Source organism: Puntigrus tetrazona, chromosome 7, assembly GCF_018831695.1.
Source record: "Puntigrus tetrazona isolate hp1 chromosome 7, ASM1883169v1, whole genome shotgun sequence".
Lineage (NCBI taxonomy): Eukaryota > Metazoa > Chordata > Actinopteri > Cypriniformes > Cyprinidae > Puntigrus > Puntigrus tetrazona.
The window spans coordinates 15,652,487-15,671,670 of NC_056705.1; the positions used below are offsets into that span (position 1 = coordinate 15,652,487).

Genomic DNA, 19,184 nt, shown 5'->3' on the forward strand with positions numbered 1-19,184 from the left:
CTGTTGTTTTTTGAGCCATGCATTCTATCTCGTTACAATGATTGGGGTTTAAAGTCACTTTGTGAAATCCAATTTGTTATTCAAGCTGTTATAATCCATTAGAATATATTATTCAGTTTCTTATATAACTTATATCGACTCTATTGGGAACATGAAGTTTTAAAAACTGGAATATTTAATTTAATAAAGTCTGATGGCAGGTCTGTGGGCTGTCTCCTTTCCAATGTGGATGGCATACTTAAAAAAGAGAGGCCTGGTTTCAGTCAGGCTGCCTAAGAAATGGCTAAGAGCCCTGTAGTGATGAAGAACCTTTCAGAAGAGGGTCTTTTAACGTACATTAAAATGATGGACTGACCATGCTCACTGCAAAACCAAGGATGCAGCATTTCAGGAGCACTTCTGCTGCATTATTTGCCAATATTTATTCTAGGTTTGTTTTCATGCAGGTTTTATTTTGTTGCGCTTTGTATTTGATAACGCTATTAAGGTTTTACAAAATTCCATTACACATTTACAATTTTTATTTAGTTTGTTATGATGATATTGATCATTACATTAATCACACAGATACGTTGGCAGAATTGACTTCAGGATAGTTGCGTTTATTCGGGAACTGCATAAAACCACTGTTGTAGTGAAGGCTTTGTAATACATGCTTTCATGTCAAGTGTTCTTTCATGCAGTCACTGAAAAGCTTTTATGCAGCAGACTTTGCTGATGCACTAAATGTTCAATTAGAGATAAAAGCTTGTTGTAGTGTTTGGAGACATATGTTTGCATTCTGCTGAACTTATGAGGATGTGTGTACCTCAGATTCCTGTGGTATGATTGTTCACTAAAGAATGAACTTGACAGTGTTGTGTCACTGGGGGTGTATGACGACATATTTCTCAGAGGCAGAAAAACGTTTTCCACACCCTGTTAAATTTGACAGTGTACAGTGAAAGACGCATGCCTAAGCTTTCTTGTCACGCTGAACGTGCCACCAGCACCATTGTAGGAAGGCTTGTAAGAGAGGCTGTTTTTGGGGGATGATCCCTTGCTGTTAATGTTTTGTGTTCCAATCAACTAAGTGCCAAGAGGAATAATAAATTCTGTTCTATTCAGTGTTGCTTGCTTTGTATGTGGACCCTTTAATCATCTCCAGATCAGAGTGTTGAGTGCTGTTGTTGTCTTGGACTAAAGGTCACCTTGTACTCTGTCAATAAACATTTGTACACTTACAATAGTATGAACATTTGCATACCAGTTGCATACACAGTTAGCACATTTCCATTGGTCCTTTGTTTACACGCACTTGGCTTACTTCAGTTAATTGCTGAGGCCTTGTTTCATCAACCTAGTGCAAAATAAATTGACAAAAAATTATTTTAATTACATGTATTTAATACTATGTATACTACAAACATTCTTACAATTATGTACGTAATAAAAAAACATGTAATTGTATTTGTGGTGTACTAAACTTTAGGGATAGAGCGGTTTTAATTATAGTTTTAATTTATTCCCTTAATATTTTTTTTCTTGTGGCCCATTCACAGTAAAAAAAAATTGAAGAAATGTATTTTGTGTTAAACAGATTGTTTTTGAAAGTCTGTGCTTGAAAAAACCCCACATTTTTCTATTTAAAAGTTTTTAATATCAGTAAGTGTCGAGCGATATGTTAACAGATTTGAACTGTAGTAAAAAAGTTATATATTACTATATAGCTTAGTTTTAGTTTTAAAATCTGTTCTAACCTCTGTCTACTCTGAAGGACATCTTTGCTTTGCTGTACAATTGCTGAAGCAGTTTTTTTAAGTGTATCTATCAGCCTTGAGTCTACAGAGAGTTGCTGAGGCAAAGTGACCTAATATAACATAATGGAAATGATGATAGGCAGATAAGTGACTTGAGGTTGAGCCTTTTTTCCCTCACATAGGACCACATTTACTCACGGGGGGATCCTCTTTACTCATCAAATTACCACCACTCGCTTCCCTTCAGCCAAACACGCAGTGTGAAGACAGAATGAATAATTGAATTGATGACAGCAGGCATATTATGTGTGTTATTTCACAGTCCTCTCACCCTTAGAAGCCCCCTGTCTCTGTCTTATTACACCTGATGACAGTGAGATGTTTTAATGCTCTAGTTAAAACAGTGAATGACCCTGTGTAATTGAAATCAATAAAGTTTCTGCAGCGGTTTGTGCTTAGCCCCACACTTTGTGTTAAATAATAAGAGTGGGCTTGGCCAGGCTTCAGCGCTGCCCCACATTCTGCCCTCCTGCGGAAAAGTCGTCAGAATCCTTCAAACTTAGAGTATTCCTGTAGAATGTTGATCTTATGGCTACAGTACCCACAGCGGGGGAGGGAAGTGCCAAATTAAACATTTAATATTGCATTGCTCATTTTGTTTTTTTTTTCTTTCTTGTTTTTCCTTATTTGCCTCCGTTTCTTCTTGGACGCAGCCACAACCTGAGGACGACGACGTTCAGGCATCCTGTGACGGGACACATCTCCTCAGAAAACACTGAATTCGTTTTACACGACCAGTGAGTGCTTCTCTTCCTTTTATTTGCATAAAATGGATGCACACTTCCTGCTTTCTCTGCAGGAAGTGGTTAAGAGGTCAGTGCAGGTTATTTGTATGGTTAGCCATGTTTATGAAGTTCTTAAGGCCCTTGGATTAAAAGATTAGCTGCAAGATATTTTAATTGTTCTTTAACAGATTTGTGAGTAATAAGATGTACAGTAATGATGACAGTGATGACAGTAATGATTCATGAGCCATTGATATCGTATGCCTGTGCTGGAATCAGCAAATCGGCTGGAAATGTCCAGAGGTAATGGTAACGATGGACATAGCCATTATTGCATTTTCCTGTGAAGATGATGTAGGCATTTTCTTGCTTGAAGATGCACGACTAAATAGTATCTGAATTGAAGATATCTGGTGATCTGTATTTTTTTTTTACTGTAAAGAAGATGGGTACAGTGTTGGGGAAGATCATTTGAAACTACCTGTTCTAAATTACTAACATAAATTAGATAAATACATAAATAAAAAAATGTACAGCACATAAAACTATTTTAGTTTTTACATTGAATTGAACACGATGAGGGACAAAACCCACACTTATGTAGAACAGTTTGCAAACTAATGAATAGATTCAGAAGCATGTGTGGGCGGTAAAAAACATCTGTTGTTGCTTTTAGTTTGGCTATAAGGCCAGGCAAAATTATATTTAAACTCATATTACACACGTTTAACTTTGAATAAACCACATAATCATTGTAAACTGCATAGTATGCATGTTATTGTTCCATCCGCAACATTGCGGAAATAGAAACCATTTCTAAATGAGAAATTTCGTGTGACGCTATCGTGGCTAATTGGGCAAAAACTGATTAACATGGAAAATATAACTTTTTTTGCAAGTCAGAGCATTGCGTCACATGTAGTTAGGACAAAGTGTTAGGCTGCATCCAAGTATACATAGTTTTGTTCCATAGGTAAAAAGGTATGGGAAAAGAGCAGTATGTCCAAATTAAACAGTGTAGACAAAAATATTTGCATACTGCTTCTGGCAAGATTCTGAAGTGTCCTGTCCTATCCCCTGAGGCAGTGAGGGAGGAATTGCAAATGTCATATGACCTACCAGCATCAGTTGCATTGCTTTACTGCCAATGACAATATGACAAATGATTTGCTTTACTACGAATAACAATATCTGAATTACATTTATTCTATATAGAACTTTTGTGTTTTGTGAACTCTTGTGAGTACCTACTCAGAGTATGCTATTTCAAATGCATCCTTAAGTACTGGTAGGAATCAATCAGTCAACTCAGAATGGTTCTTGATTTAGTCGCTAAACTGCGGATACTTTCATGTCCAACTAGGAATAAACAGAGAACCAGGGGAATGTTAATGGAATCAATAAACAACCTAAATAGTTCAGTATAATTGGAGGCTTGTTGTTATGAATGATTTGTCATTATCAACCATAAATATACAGTAAATCAAAGTTAAATTGCTATAATATTAATAATTGTTCATTTTCTTTACTACTCCATTAAAATGTGTACCGCAGCACCTATTCCTGTCCTCTTCCTCCCCATTAATTTCTGCCTTCCCATATGCCAGTAAGCTGAGCTGGGATTTCTTCCTCATCAGTGCTGTGAGGGTTAAGAGAGCTCAGATTTACGCGCCCCACTGAGACAGATCTCATTCTGTTACTCGCTAACGCCAGAGGAAAGAACGAGCCGAGGGTTCGCTGTTTATTTTGAATGTTCTGCTGCCTGCTGAAATAAACCCAGGTGAAAACTATTACGAAGTTCAGCCGCCTACCTCGATTTCCCTATTAGCGCTGCATGTTCTCCATATAGAGGTGGGCTCATGGATTCAGAATGTTGGGCTCTCGTAGGAATATCGCACACGGCCATGAAGACCATTTCTCACACAGATGACAGGTAAGTAAATGTTGCTGCCAGGGTTGATTGATGCTTCTCATTAGGGGCACAGTGCGTGGAGGCCCTGTGCCAGGTTCAGGCTCAGATTAACCATCATCTGGAGTGTCACTTGAGCTTTGTGGCACAGAGGGATCTAGTTATTAGTTTACCAGCTTACAGACCTGTTTGAGTGCCTGAGAGATAAAGGTCATGACCAAACGTGTTAAGTGAGAGAGGAAGTTTGTCACTCGCAGCTGTGTCGATAAGCCGGCGAGACTCTTAAGGTTCTGTGGGCTCTCAAATGCCTGTGGTTTGTAGAAGAGAGAGATAGTAAAGTTACAGGACATAACTGGAATACTTACCACTCCTGGCTGCTCATAAGTGCTATTTTAAGCACAAGTCCGGCCTCATTCGCTCTTCTCTCTCCATCAACCCTGTCTTTTCCTCTAGTAATCTAGCTATGGAAACTAACCTCACCCTAACAGCTGTGATAAGTGCTGAACCTTTGGAAAAGCCTCCTGAAATATGTCATGATGTCAGCAGAGTCTTATCAAAATCATTCATCATAACCAGGATGTTGCCATGCATGTATTTTAGCAAGTTGGATGTTGGGAAATCTAGAGAATATGTAGTTACTATGGTTGACTGGCACAGACACACCCTGCCTAAATATGTAGTATACTGATATTTCAGTTGATCTGAGTGCCCTTAATAGCGCTGCATACTCCCACCCCTTCTCACTGAAGGGCTAAAATGTGTTCTGCGATCCCATTGGTGGTGATGTCAGTGGAAACGTGTGCAGTGATAGAAGTGTTCTGATCCCCTGGTAGTGCAGTACTATTGATCTGAATGGCTAATCTGAGCACAGTGCACATCTCAACAAACACCAGGATATGGTGCATTGTCTGCCACAAAGGCTGCCTGTCTTTTTGTTTGAATTATTCATTTCTCTAATGGCTAAACTCCATACAACACTTATTGGTGACTTTATCTACTTAATTAATGAAGTACATTTTTAACAGATCCTCAGTTTGTGTTTATTACAGTTCATTTCACTTTTAAAAAATATCTCAAATATTCCTCTATAAATGAACAGTTTTTCAGTATGAAAATGTATGAAATATTAATTGATATATAATATCATATAATATTAATAAAAAAATAAAATTAGTTTGTAATATATATATATATATATATATATATATATATATATATATATATATATAATAGATTTCATATTGGATATTATTTATATTTCTAACACTTATATTTTTTATTACTTTATTATTTTTTATTATTATGTAGCAGTCGGTCATTGTTTTCTTTTTCTCTTTTTATGATACAGTCGTGACTAAGAAATGACCATTAAATATCACGGTTTATGTAATATAGTAATCACTAAGTACATGGTACTCAACAAAGTACTACTGCATCTGAATCTGGCATTTATGTTGTCGTTATTTTTGGTAGCAGTTTGATAACTGCTGTATCATCATGTAAAGTAAGTAGAGCTCATTATATACCACTGTATGCTGTGTATTATGCAGCTTAACCAGGTTATTGGGTCTGAGGCTCCCTCTCTGTGGAGCACTGAGCATTTGGGAACAGAATGTGGGAATTTTTTTCTTTAGCCTAAGATCTTGCTTAGCTTCAGCCAGGATCATTCTCATCTCTCCAGCATAAAATAAAGGCCCTCTGTGCCCATCCATTCAAAAGACAGTGCAGGTAAATAATGTGAAGCCAAGATAAAACACTAGTAACTCCCAGGGTGCAAACATACTTCAAAACAATTTTGGGAGGAAGCCAGTTTGTGAGGTGAAAAATGAGGGGGAGAAAGAAGCGTTGTTTCAGTCCGCAGCTCTTCCCATGACAATGCTTCTGTAGCTTCCTGCTGTTTTGATGTTGTGCACGGGCCACAGACACCTCCTGACTTTGTCACACTGCAGGAACTTCTCACATTCCACAGGAAAAAAAAAACTGTTTATGATTTTGTAGAGGTGCTGTCTGTGTGTGCGCATGTGTCGGTTTTTGGACAGGGTTATTGTGTTTTACTGTAAGCTCCAGCACCCATGAAAAGCGTGGAGTCAGCCTGACATGTGGCTTGGAAAACTGCTTGCTTTGGTGAGTTTTAGCAGCATAATCAATTTTTTATTTATTTTTTTTATTTTTTTGGATTGATGACCTTGTTTAGTTGCATCATACATTCCTGTTTCTCACTGGTTTATTTTCCATTATCAGCACTTGTATTTGTAGATTTGTGGTAAAAAAAAATACTGCCTTGGGTTCAAATGTGATTCATAATTTTGACAAAGCTTTATTATATTTTATTGAGTTATAACCGAATGTTTTGTTTGTAGATTTTAAACTTAAATCTACATAATATACAATACTAATAATTTATTAAATACTTATAAGTTTGTGATTAACAGCTCAAGTACACTATTACAGCTTTTTCCAAAGTTTCTCCCTTCACATCGGGTCAGTTAAACCCTTACGTCCTGTGTGTTATTTGATATATGAAGCTGATGATTTAAGAGCAGTAGGTTTTTCACTTTGGCATGTTCTAGATTTAACACACTAATACATCAGAGTTCACCATATGTGTCCACACCTTCTGTGTAATATCAGTGATGGTGTGAGTTTCAGATGATTCTCTAAAAGAGTGTCCCTGAGAGACAGAGCTGTTAGTAAAAGATTTTTGTTACTACTCTGAAGGCCTCTGAGAGTCTACTACATTTTACAGACTCAATTATACGCTCGAGTACCAGTAGTGCTGTTTTTATTTCACTTACTGTAGGCCTGTATAGCCAGACTTTTGACTGTCTGCTGCACTTTTACTATTAATTCAACCACTTAAACAGGAAGCACGTCTGTCTAGCAAGTAAGACACCAAATGCAATCTGTTTTTTTTCTACATATCATTTAGGAACTGTCATTTAAGTTATTTGTAGTGCGTCTGAAGTCCTTGAAGTAAGGAAGACCCCTGTGATTTTTGCTAGTGAGTGCCTCTAATTAAACTTTTATCTTACAGAGATGCCACGAGTATGTATTGCTCTGAAACACAGCAGAGCTTACAAGGTAGAAGAACGGGAAAAGAAATGAAGTGTGAGCAGTCTGGTGCCTTGTAAACAGCTTTGTTTCCAGGCACATTGATAAATAAAAAAAACCCTAAAACCTATACATCCTTATTTCTGCAAGATGTCTTGAGCAAGCCAATCCCATTGCAGTAGGCTATTTCAGCCAGGGCTTTGCAATTTTGTGTGTAATATGCATCAGACAGACTGTAGGCACGCTGTGGCTGTGCTTTCTGGCTCTGGCTCTTGGTAAGCTCATACTATTTTGTTTTCAAAGTGACCATCATATTAAGCCAATAACAAATTAATTTTGCACTTTTATAGTAAAAGGCAACTGTCTATCCAATGAATTATAGCTTCCTGGGTACCAGTCCAAAATACCTTGTCATTTCCTTGAAGGAGATTTAGAAATGTGTCAAATGTCTGGTTGAATGGTGCAGCTCTCTGGTGGTGTTTGCTCTAGGTGATACCTTTCCCTGCAGTCTCTGAATCTGACACTTCTCTTTGTCGGTGTATGGAAGAAGTTTTTTATTTGTTATCTGCAGTGGCAGCTCTGACAGTTTGTTTCACCTTTCTTCTGTCCTCTATTCCCCCCTTCTCTCTGATGTTCTGCTCTTCTCTTTGCTGATTTGCCCGAAATGTTACATTAGCATTCCCTGGATCTTAATGCAGCTTTTTATGCAGTTCTCCTTATTAGGAAAGGAAAATTGACCCAAATACTTCCAGGAAGCAGCCTGGCATTGAGGCATTTGTATCACAGTGATTATGGCTATGGCATTTCACAAACATTTGGTTAATCATTTATTATTAAACGCCTATTTAAAGAGAAAATGATTTTAGATTTTTTGCACTCTCTTTTACTGTTATTCCAGTGAAACCGTTAGACTCATGCAGAGTCAGACTGAGTGTATTGACCGTGACTTGTAATGTGGCTTCTGCAGATACCCTGCATTCTTTAGCTGCAGTGCATTCCTCCGCTCTTCTCATTGACAGAGTGCTCACAACAAGATGAGCTAAATATGGGGTTTCTCTAGCTTCCAAATGAGACACTGTTACAATTCAAATTAATCATGTGACTAGATAGGTGGGTCAGCAGGTGGGTAGATGGATGTAGGAAGGTAAATAGATTGCTAAGTATTTAGGTGGATGGAGGATGGATGGATAGGTAGCTATGTAGGTAGGTATCTTGGTAAATATAGAAGACGTGATGTATGATGTAAGTTGTATCATACGTCGAATCATGCATTCTCACAGAGTCAGTTATAATTTATGCTACAATTTTAAAACTAGAAATATTTTTGTTAAAAAATCCATTGATTTGCTTCAGAGGACATATGATAACCGAGTAAAATATGGGGTGATTTTTTTTTTTTGGGTGAACTATTTCTTTAACTTATTAATCAAACAATCAAATAATTCCAGATATCATTTTAATTAAGTTGTTGTTATTTTCCAACAAAGTACTAAAATAAACGACACTTACAGCAACAAAAGCAGCAGACGTGCTGAATGAAAATTCGAATTCACTGTAATTTTAGGTGGCGCTTTTGGACAAGTAGCAATACAGTGTTTACCACTATTAACTATTAGGCATTATGCAGAGATAACATGAAAAAAAATGTTGACAAAATCTTTGTGAAGAAAGTCAGTTCTTTTTCATTCATTCATTTCTAGTTGGATATAGGTATGTAGATAGGTAGGTGCTAGGTGTAGGTGGATATAGCAAGGTAGGTAGAAAAAGATAGGTATATATACTGTAGATAAATAGATAGACATAGGTACTGTATAGGTAGGTAGATATTTATAGTACATAAATTTGGTATATAGATATAAAGTATAAATATGTAGGTATGCAGATACAATAATTAATAGACTGACTTATAGGTCTTCTGGTCTCTGAGTAGTCTGCCCTCAGGAAATGTCAATGTGTTACTTGAGTCTCTTTCTCTCTTGAACACTTTGTGCCTCCAGGCTTTACTTTACTTTGCTGGTTGTTAAATTACAAAAATGTGCTTTTTTCACTGAAGATTTCACCATGTACTAGTAACCACACCTTGTACCTGGTGAAGATCATGTCTTTTATTTCTGACTTTTTCAGGGCAAATTTACGCATGTCCAAGCCACCACCAGAACCGAGGCCTCCCAGTATGGTCAGCGAGTCCTCTGTCGCCATCTCCTCATCCCCTGCGGACCCCACCTCAGGATCCAGGGTGAGAAGCCCAGCCTCGTTTTCTGCTCATCTGAGACCGTCATAGTACCGATTCTCAATAATGGCAAACATTTACACAAAGCACTTCCGTTTCCTGAAAGTGCCAAGCTGGCTAATTATCTAGCAAGACTCACCATTACTAACATGTGTGTGCGTTTATCTCTTATTAAATCATTGAAACCTGATCATGTTTTTATAGGTAATAGGGAGACTAAATTAGCCTCATCTATTTTTGCTATATTCCTCCAATTTTGATAAATGACCCAAGTCGAAGGTGTAAGAGGTTACCGATTTTTCTAGCACCAGAGAAGCTGGGCTTAATCTCCTGTGCAGGTCGGCTGCGTTGTGCAGAGGTCATGAGCTAATACTGCAAAGAACATCTGCAGGGGATAGAGAAATGCACAGAACGCATCTCGCTACTTCCTGCTAATTAAATCTGAACGCGTGTGGCACAGTTACACTCTAGGTGTAAATGCAGCAGAATTGTTTTACTGGTGCCACTAATACTCTTTCTTGGTCTAGTACATTAACATACGCTGCCATATATAGAGTTTTTCCAGGTGTTACAGAATAAGGGCTGTACTAGAAGTTGAAGAACCGACAAGCTCTTACATTTCAGGCTTTAAGCATTCATTCATTTCAGTTTTAAGCATTTTTCATTTGAAATTTTTAATACATTTTGAAAATGTCATGAATAAAATCGTATTGTAAATTTAATTAAAAGTAATATCTGTATAAAAGTGGGTGTTTATAGCTATCTACAATAATCGCGCGTATATGCACAATTTTATTAATATCATTTTTAAAGCATACATTTTTTTTCACACATTTTTAGATAACATGTATGTTGTTTATAATAACACATTTTCTATGCGTACATACATTTCTCAAGTTTCACTGGTAATGAGAACGTGGATATGCAGATATTTCTCCCTATTAGAGAGTGTTTTTGACACATTAAAGTTTTAATGGCCTGGTCTGACACACATTGGCTGTCACTGTGTGGTAAAAAGTCTGATGCTGGCCTGTCAATGACAGGACTGTGTCAGCATCATATGAGCTTTCACAAACCGATCGATCAATCCCATAGGCCCTCATCTCTGCGCACACACACACACACACACACACACACACACACACATGCATGCCATATTTCATAGGTGTAATGGTTTTTATACTGTACAAACTGTGTCTGTTATTGCCCTCCAACTTAAAACTACCCCTCACAGGACGCTTTTAGCATTTTAATAATAAAACAAACGAGGACCAAAAAAAATGTCTGCACAAGGATTTTGGATTTTGCCCGTATATTGACATTCTGTCATTGTAACGTAGGGTATACCAGGACCACACACACGCACACAACCAGGCTCCTGGTGGGCATTGGTCATTGTGTCTTAAAGTTTTTGTTAAATAAAAATCTGATTTTACTCTCAAGTAACACTCTGTGCACATTTGGGTTGACAAATGTTCAGTTAAATTGAACTTTGTAGGTTAATGAAAGCAACAAACGTTGTTATTGTAAGCATTTTGCAGTCAAAGTGTTTTCCTTGAGCATAAATTGGTCCCAGATTGTTTTTGACAATTTGGCCGCACATAAAAACAGCAAAGTCAAACATCCAAATGCTTTTGGATGCCATTTTGCCTTGCTGATGCCTGTGTATGCAGCATTTTCTATCAAATTAAATGAAGCAAGTGACTTTCTTTTTTCTTTTAAATAACGCAGAGTTTGAAACCCAGTGGGAAGGTGCATTGCTTTGGCAAGCGTGACCATTCCATCAAAAGGAACCCTAATGTCCCAGTGGTGGTGAGAGGATGGCTCTACAAACAGGTGCGGCCCTCAAAAGTGAAACTCTAACGCAAGTGATTACAGAATCAGATTTTCATCTGAACAGAATGATTTTCAGATGTTAGATGATAAATTGATAAATTAAGACCTACATGCAATAAGCTGATTAACTGAACATGCTATTTAACATAGCATATAAATAAATATTCGGTCTAAACAGAGGGGCAATAATAATCTTTACATAGGTTTGTACTGAACTGACTCTTAATTTTTTTTATGTAATTTTTTTAATTTGCCGAAAATGATTTTGTGAGCTGATTATTGTTCTTCCACCATCAGGACAGCTCAGGCATGAGACTGTGGAAGAGGAAATGGTTTGTGTTGTCTGATTACTGCCTGTTTTACTATAAAGGTGAGTTATAATACTCAGCCTTAATTAGTTGCAAATATCAAAACAAAATATCTCTTATTATTTTGCGCAATAATCAAGAATTCTTTAATACATTATTAAGAGAGTACCTATAATTTATGACCTAATAGCAGGGTTTTTCATTTTCTGTTTTTATCTCTATTGCTTGCACATATCATGTTGAATAATCATATGCTTTTTAACGCAGTTCACATTAAGTAGCACATTTTTTAATCATTTTGGTGGGCAGAGTGGAGTCTCGCTGTCTGTTTAATAATATTGCCAACAAAGCAACTAACCATTTCTTAATTGTAACTTAAGCACTTTCCAACATTTTCGCCTAAAATCTGTACTATGATCGCAGATAGTCGAGAAGAGACAGTTCTGGGAAGCATTCCTCTGCCCAGCTATGTAATTTCCCCCGTGGGACCCGAGGACCACATCAGCCGCAAGTACGCCTTCAAGGTAAGAGCGTCATGATAATCTGCATTCTAATGCTACTCTGTTCCTGTGTGTAGGCTCACCTTCGTTCTCTTCATTGACTACGCCTTCAGGAAGTCTGTGTGATGTGGCATATTATCAGTGGTGTTGTGTGGGCAGCAGTCAGGGGATGACTGATTAATGTGACAAATAACTAAGTAAGCTTTCTCTGCTTAGGGTGCTCACAAGCTCATAAGGTACTCAATTAAAACTCAACTCTTAATATATTCTTGTCACAGAGGTGAAGAACCCAAGACCCTCAGAGCATGCCAAGTTAAAAGCATCTTATATGTCTCATATCATCTTATAAATTAAAATGCTGTTAAAATACTACTAAAATGAATTAAAATGCTTAGTGGCCTTAAACAGTGTAGTTATTAAAAGATAGTTCATCCAAAAATGAAAATTCTGATATTAATTACTTAATATCATGTCGTTCCAAACTTGTAAGACCTTCGTTCATCAATTGAAATATTTTTGATGCATTCCGAGAGCAAGGAAAACAAAAATAACAGCTTTTTTTCCAACAATTTGTCTCCTCCGAGTCATCCTATAGCTCTGTTTTGGAGAGTGTCACATATGTAAATAACGCATGCTGTCATGTTGCACGAACGCTATACACGGATACACTGTTGTCATTATTTACACTTTGATCTGAGAGGGCCAGAGAGCTCTCGAAATCCATCAGAAATATCTGACGGTGAGCAATTAATGACATCATTTTTTTTTTTGTTGCTAAACTATCACTTCAATACTATGTTAATATATTATACTGCATTACTAACTTTATTACTGAAGTGTATATACAATATTTAATTAAATGCAATTAGTGCTGATGCCAACATTTTTTTAGGCTTTTTGAGCTTTGTGTCATTTACCAGCATGGTTTGATGTACTTAAACTCTATCTTGCAGCCTCCCATGACTTATTCTTTGCATTTTTAAAGGAAGCCTATCTCTTTTTAACTGGTAACGTTCCCCTTGATGTCTGTTATCACAATGTTGTCATCACCGAATCTGCTGTTTGCTCACAGGAATTCGCACTGAGCTTCCACCCAAGTTTTCCACAGCCCTGTTCTTTTTTACAGAGCAGACATGGGAACGTCATTATCTAAACCCTTCTCTGAGTGAGGCCTATGGCTGGCAAGCTTCCACTGAGCCTCACAAACTTCCTCCCACTATTTACTGCGGTCTGGCGGACGGTGAAATAATGTTTAAGAACGGAATATCCCAGAAGTCTTAAAACCATTTACCTAATATACCTAATGCTCTAGAAAATCAAATCTGGCTTAAACCCCTGTACCACGGAGGTGGAAAAAAAACGGCGTTTTTTTCCACTGATAGCTAACCTCTAACTTTGAAATTTGTGTCAAGCTTTGCGTTTTTGCTTAATCTACCTCAGTCTCCTCCTGAAGCAAAGCCTCTTCTGAAGAACAATACTCCAGGAATGTTTGATCCCATCACTGCAGCTCATTCATTTCCTCCGCTCAGTCATCCTTCCCTTTGGGTACACAGTGCATCGTTCAAACTCCATTACCCTGCCCGTATTCCCCAGTGTTGGAATTTGTTTGACTATTGTGCCAGCAGGCAGATTAATTATACATCTACTCTATTTCTAATATCCTCCCTCTTACTTGCCCTACAGTCTGTAATGTTCCAGAGCAAGGTGAGAGACCTTGTTCTCTCATTTGCGCTCTGGGTGTTAATTAGCAGGTTGTTAGTTAGGAGATCTCTATCAGTGAAACTAGCCAGCAGCTATTTGAACATCTGGCTGCTTTATTTTTATGTGAATTAGACCCCGAGGTATGCTGTTTGTCTAATGTTTTCTGCTCTAACTGCCTTCTCTTAGTCGGCAATTAATTAGTTTGTCTGCATATTGTACATGTGAAGAAGAGTCTTGCATGTTTATTTTTCGTAATAAACTGTCTGTCTTTAAAAATGTCGGTAGTGAGTTTGGTCAAATCTGCATGAGGAAAATATTGTGAATTTGTGTGTGAATTTCTAATGAAATGCCTGGATTTTGCACATAGGAAATTCACAGAACAATGGTAAATGTGATATGAGCAGTATTTTGAAAGCTTGAAAACCAAATTTTTGGGGTATTCAAGCTTTCAAAGAGAATCAGTTGTCAGATCTGGGAATACAGGAGTTGGCAGTTATGAATCCTTATATTTCATTTAGGAAATTATATAACATGTATTTGAATTCAAGCTTAGTATTCTTAGCTTTAATTGATTCATCTGCAGCAATTAAATATTACAAAGTTTACTCATCTTGTCCTGTTCTCTGGAGTGTTGTATTTTTGCTCTCCCAGTGGCGTATTTCTGCTTAGCTTTGCTGCCTCTAATGTTAATTGCGTTTCCACTCACCCTGCTTATCTGACTGATATTTCACAACCGGGGACATTTCAACACATCTTCTAGTTTTGGTTAACATTTTTCACACAGGCCGTGATTCACCTCCCTCTGTTTTTGCACAACTCACTCTTATTCTCTCATTCCTATTGGCCTATTGCTTCCTGTTGTGACCTGGTGCATTATGGGAGCTGAACCGGGTGCATCTGGTGGAAGGGCCGTCTCCTGAGTCAGCCTCTTGCATGAATAGGTACTTTAATTTCCATTCATTACTATCAGCGGATCTCCACTCCATCACCATCCCGTGTATGGCATTTTCCTAGGCAGAAAAATGAAAATGAAAAATGCACATAGTTCATGTGCATTGATGTGTTTCAGCATGCATTCTGCTTCCTCAGGAACAGGCAATGCCAGATCGACAACCCTTTTTTCAATTCATCTCCCTGATGTGAATATTGGATATGCTGATATGCCTTTATGAATGTGTAAAACTCATAGTAAAGATAAGGACTGTTGCAGACTGGCATTGCTCAGTTCCTCTTCTCACTTCATCACATGCATCAGTATTTCCAGTGGTGGTTATCATCCACACATTTTTACACTCATATGCTGTCAGTCATTTTTCAGTACTGTAACTATAATGTGAAGTATGTCTATTGTTGAGTGTGAATGTAATTATAAGTTACATTTACATGTATATGCACTACTGTTCAAAAGTTTGGGGTCGGTAAGATTTATTTAATGTTGTTGCTTTAAAAATAGTAAAAACAATAATACTGTGAAATATTACATGTTTCATATTTTCAGTGCATTTTAAAATGTAATTTATCGCTGTGACAACAAAACTGAATTCTCAGCCGGTATTACTCTACAGACATTATTCTGATATTCTGATTTAGTTTTCAAGAAGCATTTCTTATTATCACCAGCTTTGAAAACTGTGATAGTAAGTTCAAAATAACAGCATAGTAACATTCATAACATTTCCTGTCACATTTGACAAATTTATTGCATCCTGGCTGAATGAAAGTATTCATTTCTTTAAATAAAAGCAATGACCCCAAACTTTTAATATATAACAAATCTGAATTGTTATTCTGTACTATTAAAATATGTGTGTAACCAAATGTTAATTTCTCACAGACATTAAGACAAAGGATAGGTTTTGGAATTAAACATTTGTATGTATGTATGTATGTATGCAGTGTCTTGAATGTTTAACTTCAAAGAATGTGGACAACATTTGTAGCATGATTTTGAATTCCACAGATTTAACTTTGATTTATCCCGTTTGTCTGTCCCACGAACAAAAAATCTTTTTTATATCGGACATTACTTAAATACACAATACAAAAACACAGTAACTTTTTTTTATGGCTGTTCTTTTGCAACAGTTGAATATTTTGCGTTCTTTCATAACAGTTAAACTATAGTTCTGTTTTTGGTCATTTTTCACAACCTTAGGAATATTGCTTTTTGTGCCACAGATACTGTCCATAGATAATAAGTAGTAAATAACCCAGAATATTCCTTTAACCTCTGAAGGAGTTGAGTGATTGAGCAAATTCCTCTGATTAATTACTGCATATCCCTCTTAGAGGGATAACGCTGAATGAAAGCCCAGGACTAGATGGGTAATCTGAGTTCATTAACTTCTTAAAGACAGGCATGTGAGAAGAATATATATCAGCAGACATGCTTTCCTTCAGCAGCTGATATATGATATATTACAACAGGCACTGAAATCACTTTTTTCATGCGCAGGTTTTGTCTTCCATTTCTCATTGTTTGTCGTGATATGTTATTAATGGTTACAAGATTTGTGCATTGTTTTTGCTTTCTGTGGTTGCAAATTTATTTAGTTTATTCATATTTGAATGTGTTGATGCATATATATGAGTAAGATATTTTATTAAATTAATTTAAATGCATTTTTGTAATAGGGACATTTTTTTGTGTTTTACTCTGTCATTACAGATCACTATCTCTATCACTATGTCTCTTTGACAACCCTAGGTTCTGTAAACTGCAGAAGAATGCAGGACACTATTGTTTAGACAGTCTGTCAATCATTTTGAGTGTTAAGATTTGCTGATATGTTTTTCAGATGACAACGCACACATCACATAGACTTCTCTGGTCAACGCATGTGTGCTGTCGGGCAAAGAACTGCAACAAAGTCAATGAGAAAACAGTAGGATAATATGGAGACTTCAGGAGCCAATATCGGATATTGGAGGGGCTGCTTTAGCCATTAGTGTGTGACAGGCAGGATAATAGACTCCTGAGAGGCAGAAGAGATGTGCCGTGAGCAGAGCTGCAGCTGTCGAGTTGTGAATTAAGAAGCACCTTCGATGTAGCCCAAAGGCCCCTGCATTGACTTTCTACAGAATGAGTCAATGTTACCAGATGTAAGCTGTGTGTGTGTTGTCGTAGAGGTGGAGGGGATGGTCTGCCGCCTGTCTGAATGGGTCTGGGTGGGACTGGCAAAAGCGCTGAGCTGGACTCAGTGTTTGTAAGCGTTTAGACGTGTGAGTGGTGGCCGTACCCCCATCAGAGAGATTAGACCAACAGTTGCATTTTGGCAGTAGCAGATTTAGTGAACAGAAGGTGCATGGAGCTAGTTTAGCTGGGCTGGGAGGGGGGCGTTAACCCTGGCATTAAACAGAGTAAGAGAATTAACAGCTTTGTTTATGTAAGTATTATTAAGCATTTGTGTGCATCTTTAACATTGTGTTTGTTTAACATTTGTGCGGTGTTTGGCATATACAACTGACCCAAAAAGTATTTGAACACTTATGTGTACTCTTGATAACCAACTGAAGAGAGGGAGGGTATGCACAGACACACTTGTGTGCAAACCCTCTGCTGAAGTAAATGATATGATACTCCTGGAATATGTGAAATAAATAGAAAAGAATTTCAGTCATCTCTATTTTCAAGTTTATTGATTTATCATTTCTTTGCTGTGTGCTAAAGGTGCTGATTTTCTGACATTGATGGGTTTTTATTTTATGGAAGCCTAGTTCTACCTCAGGGTTAAAAAAGTAAAAGGTTACCGATTACTTAATGTCCATATAACAAATGTATTTCTTCCAGGTACAGCAGAATTGTGATTTTATAGCTCAAAAAAACCACACATTTGTTTGTCACATTTTTATAAGGGAAATTAATACTTTTATTCAGCAAGGATGTTGAATTGATCAAGATTGACATATATATGTTAAGCTTTTAATTTATAACTTTTTTATTAGTCAAAGAATCGCATATATTAAAATATAAATGGTTATTTAATTTTTTTTTATTATTAAATTATAATTTTTTTACTGTTTTCCAAATAAAAGCAGCCTTGCTGAGAAGTAGACTTCTTTTATAAGCATTTTGCCCCAGGCTGATTTCATATTCTGAAGCATAGCCTGACTGCAGTACAACAATTATTTATTATTTTTCAACAAAAGTCTCAAATGCTTGCACAGTACAGATCACTAGTGCAGGTCATTTGACTGAAGTGCATGGTAGTATTTGTAACAATGATAATGCAGTTATCATTGGTTGGTAATCCTCTTAAAGGCCATTTCCTCAGCTCTGATGAACAAAATAAACAGACCAGTTGAGCATGACTCCTGAGCTTGCTACAGTGATGCTGTCACAGCAATACTGGACCCCGCTGGTCCGGGGGCCTCACATGCACGTGCAAACTCTATGTATGGTCATAGCTGACGGTCCCCTCTGTTTCTGTCTCTCCCTCAGGCCTGCCACACGGGAATGCGCTCCTACATTTACAATAAGAATTCTCTGATTGGCTCGCAGGCCGAGCACTGTGGCATGAGGACCTATTTCTTCAGCGCCGACACACAGGAGGACATGAATGGCTGGATCCGGGCCATGAACCAGGCTGCACTGATGCAGAGCCATGGCGTGAAGAGGTCAGTCACCTCCTGCTGCTGCAAATCTTTTCTCAGGGCTGGTGTCTAGAAACAAGATCAGTGTGTTTACCGGATAACCCTTACATTTTTATTCATTTAAATGTGTTTTCAAATAGCGATTTTATTTGTCAGACATAATACAAAACGAGAAAAGCAGACAGCAAATGCATATAAATACATAAAAGCATCCAAAATACAAAAATGAATAAATAATTGTATATACCAGTGGATTAAAAAACTTCCTTAACATATCTTCCTGGTTGTGCTGGATTGATAGAAATATACTTTATTTTAATAAAAAGAACCCCTGGCCAAGAAAAATAACATTACCTAATAATATCACTGTAATGTGTTTTACTCCATCAAGGTCAAGTCAAACCCCTTTGAATGCCTCAGATGTCCCTTTATGTTCTCTTACATATTCTTTCTCTGATAAATGTCATATTAAAATGTTAATACTATTCATTTTTTTCTTTAAAACTGGCTTTTAGACATTTTGATAAAATAA

At 37.2% G+C, this 19,184-nt stretch overlaps 1 protein-coding gene across 16 annotated transcripts in view; it reads left to right on the plus strand.

Moving 5' to 3' along the window:
• plekha7b (pleckstrin homology domain containing, family A member 7b) overlaps positions 1-19,184 on the plus strand; it is a 79,846-nt gene that overhangs the window by 35,803 nt on the left and 24,859 nt on the right. For 13 of the 16 annotated variants that reach the window (XM_043243810.1, XM_043243816.1, XM_043243818.1 and 10 more), the window contains 6 exons: positions 2,453-2,536; positions 9,609-9,720; positions 11,446-11,550; positions 11,848-11,920; positions 12,282-12,382; positions 18,501-18,676. In XM_043243810.1, coding sequence (XP_043099745.1) covers positions 2,453-2,536; positions 9,609-9,720; positions 11,446-11,550; positions 11,848-11,920; positions 12,282-12,382; positions 18,501-18,676 — 651 coding nt within the window. Of the gene's footprint in view, positions 1-2,452; positions 2,537-9,608; positions 9,721-11,445; positions 11,551-11,847; positions 11,921-12,281; positions 12,383-12,403; positions 15,001-18,500; positions 18,677-19,184 lie in introns of those variants that run through there. The other 3 variants (XM_043243813.1, XM_043243826.1, XM_043243824.1) reach the window with 2 other exon arrangements.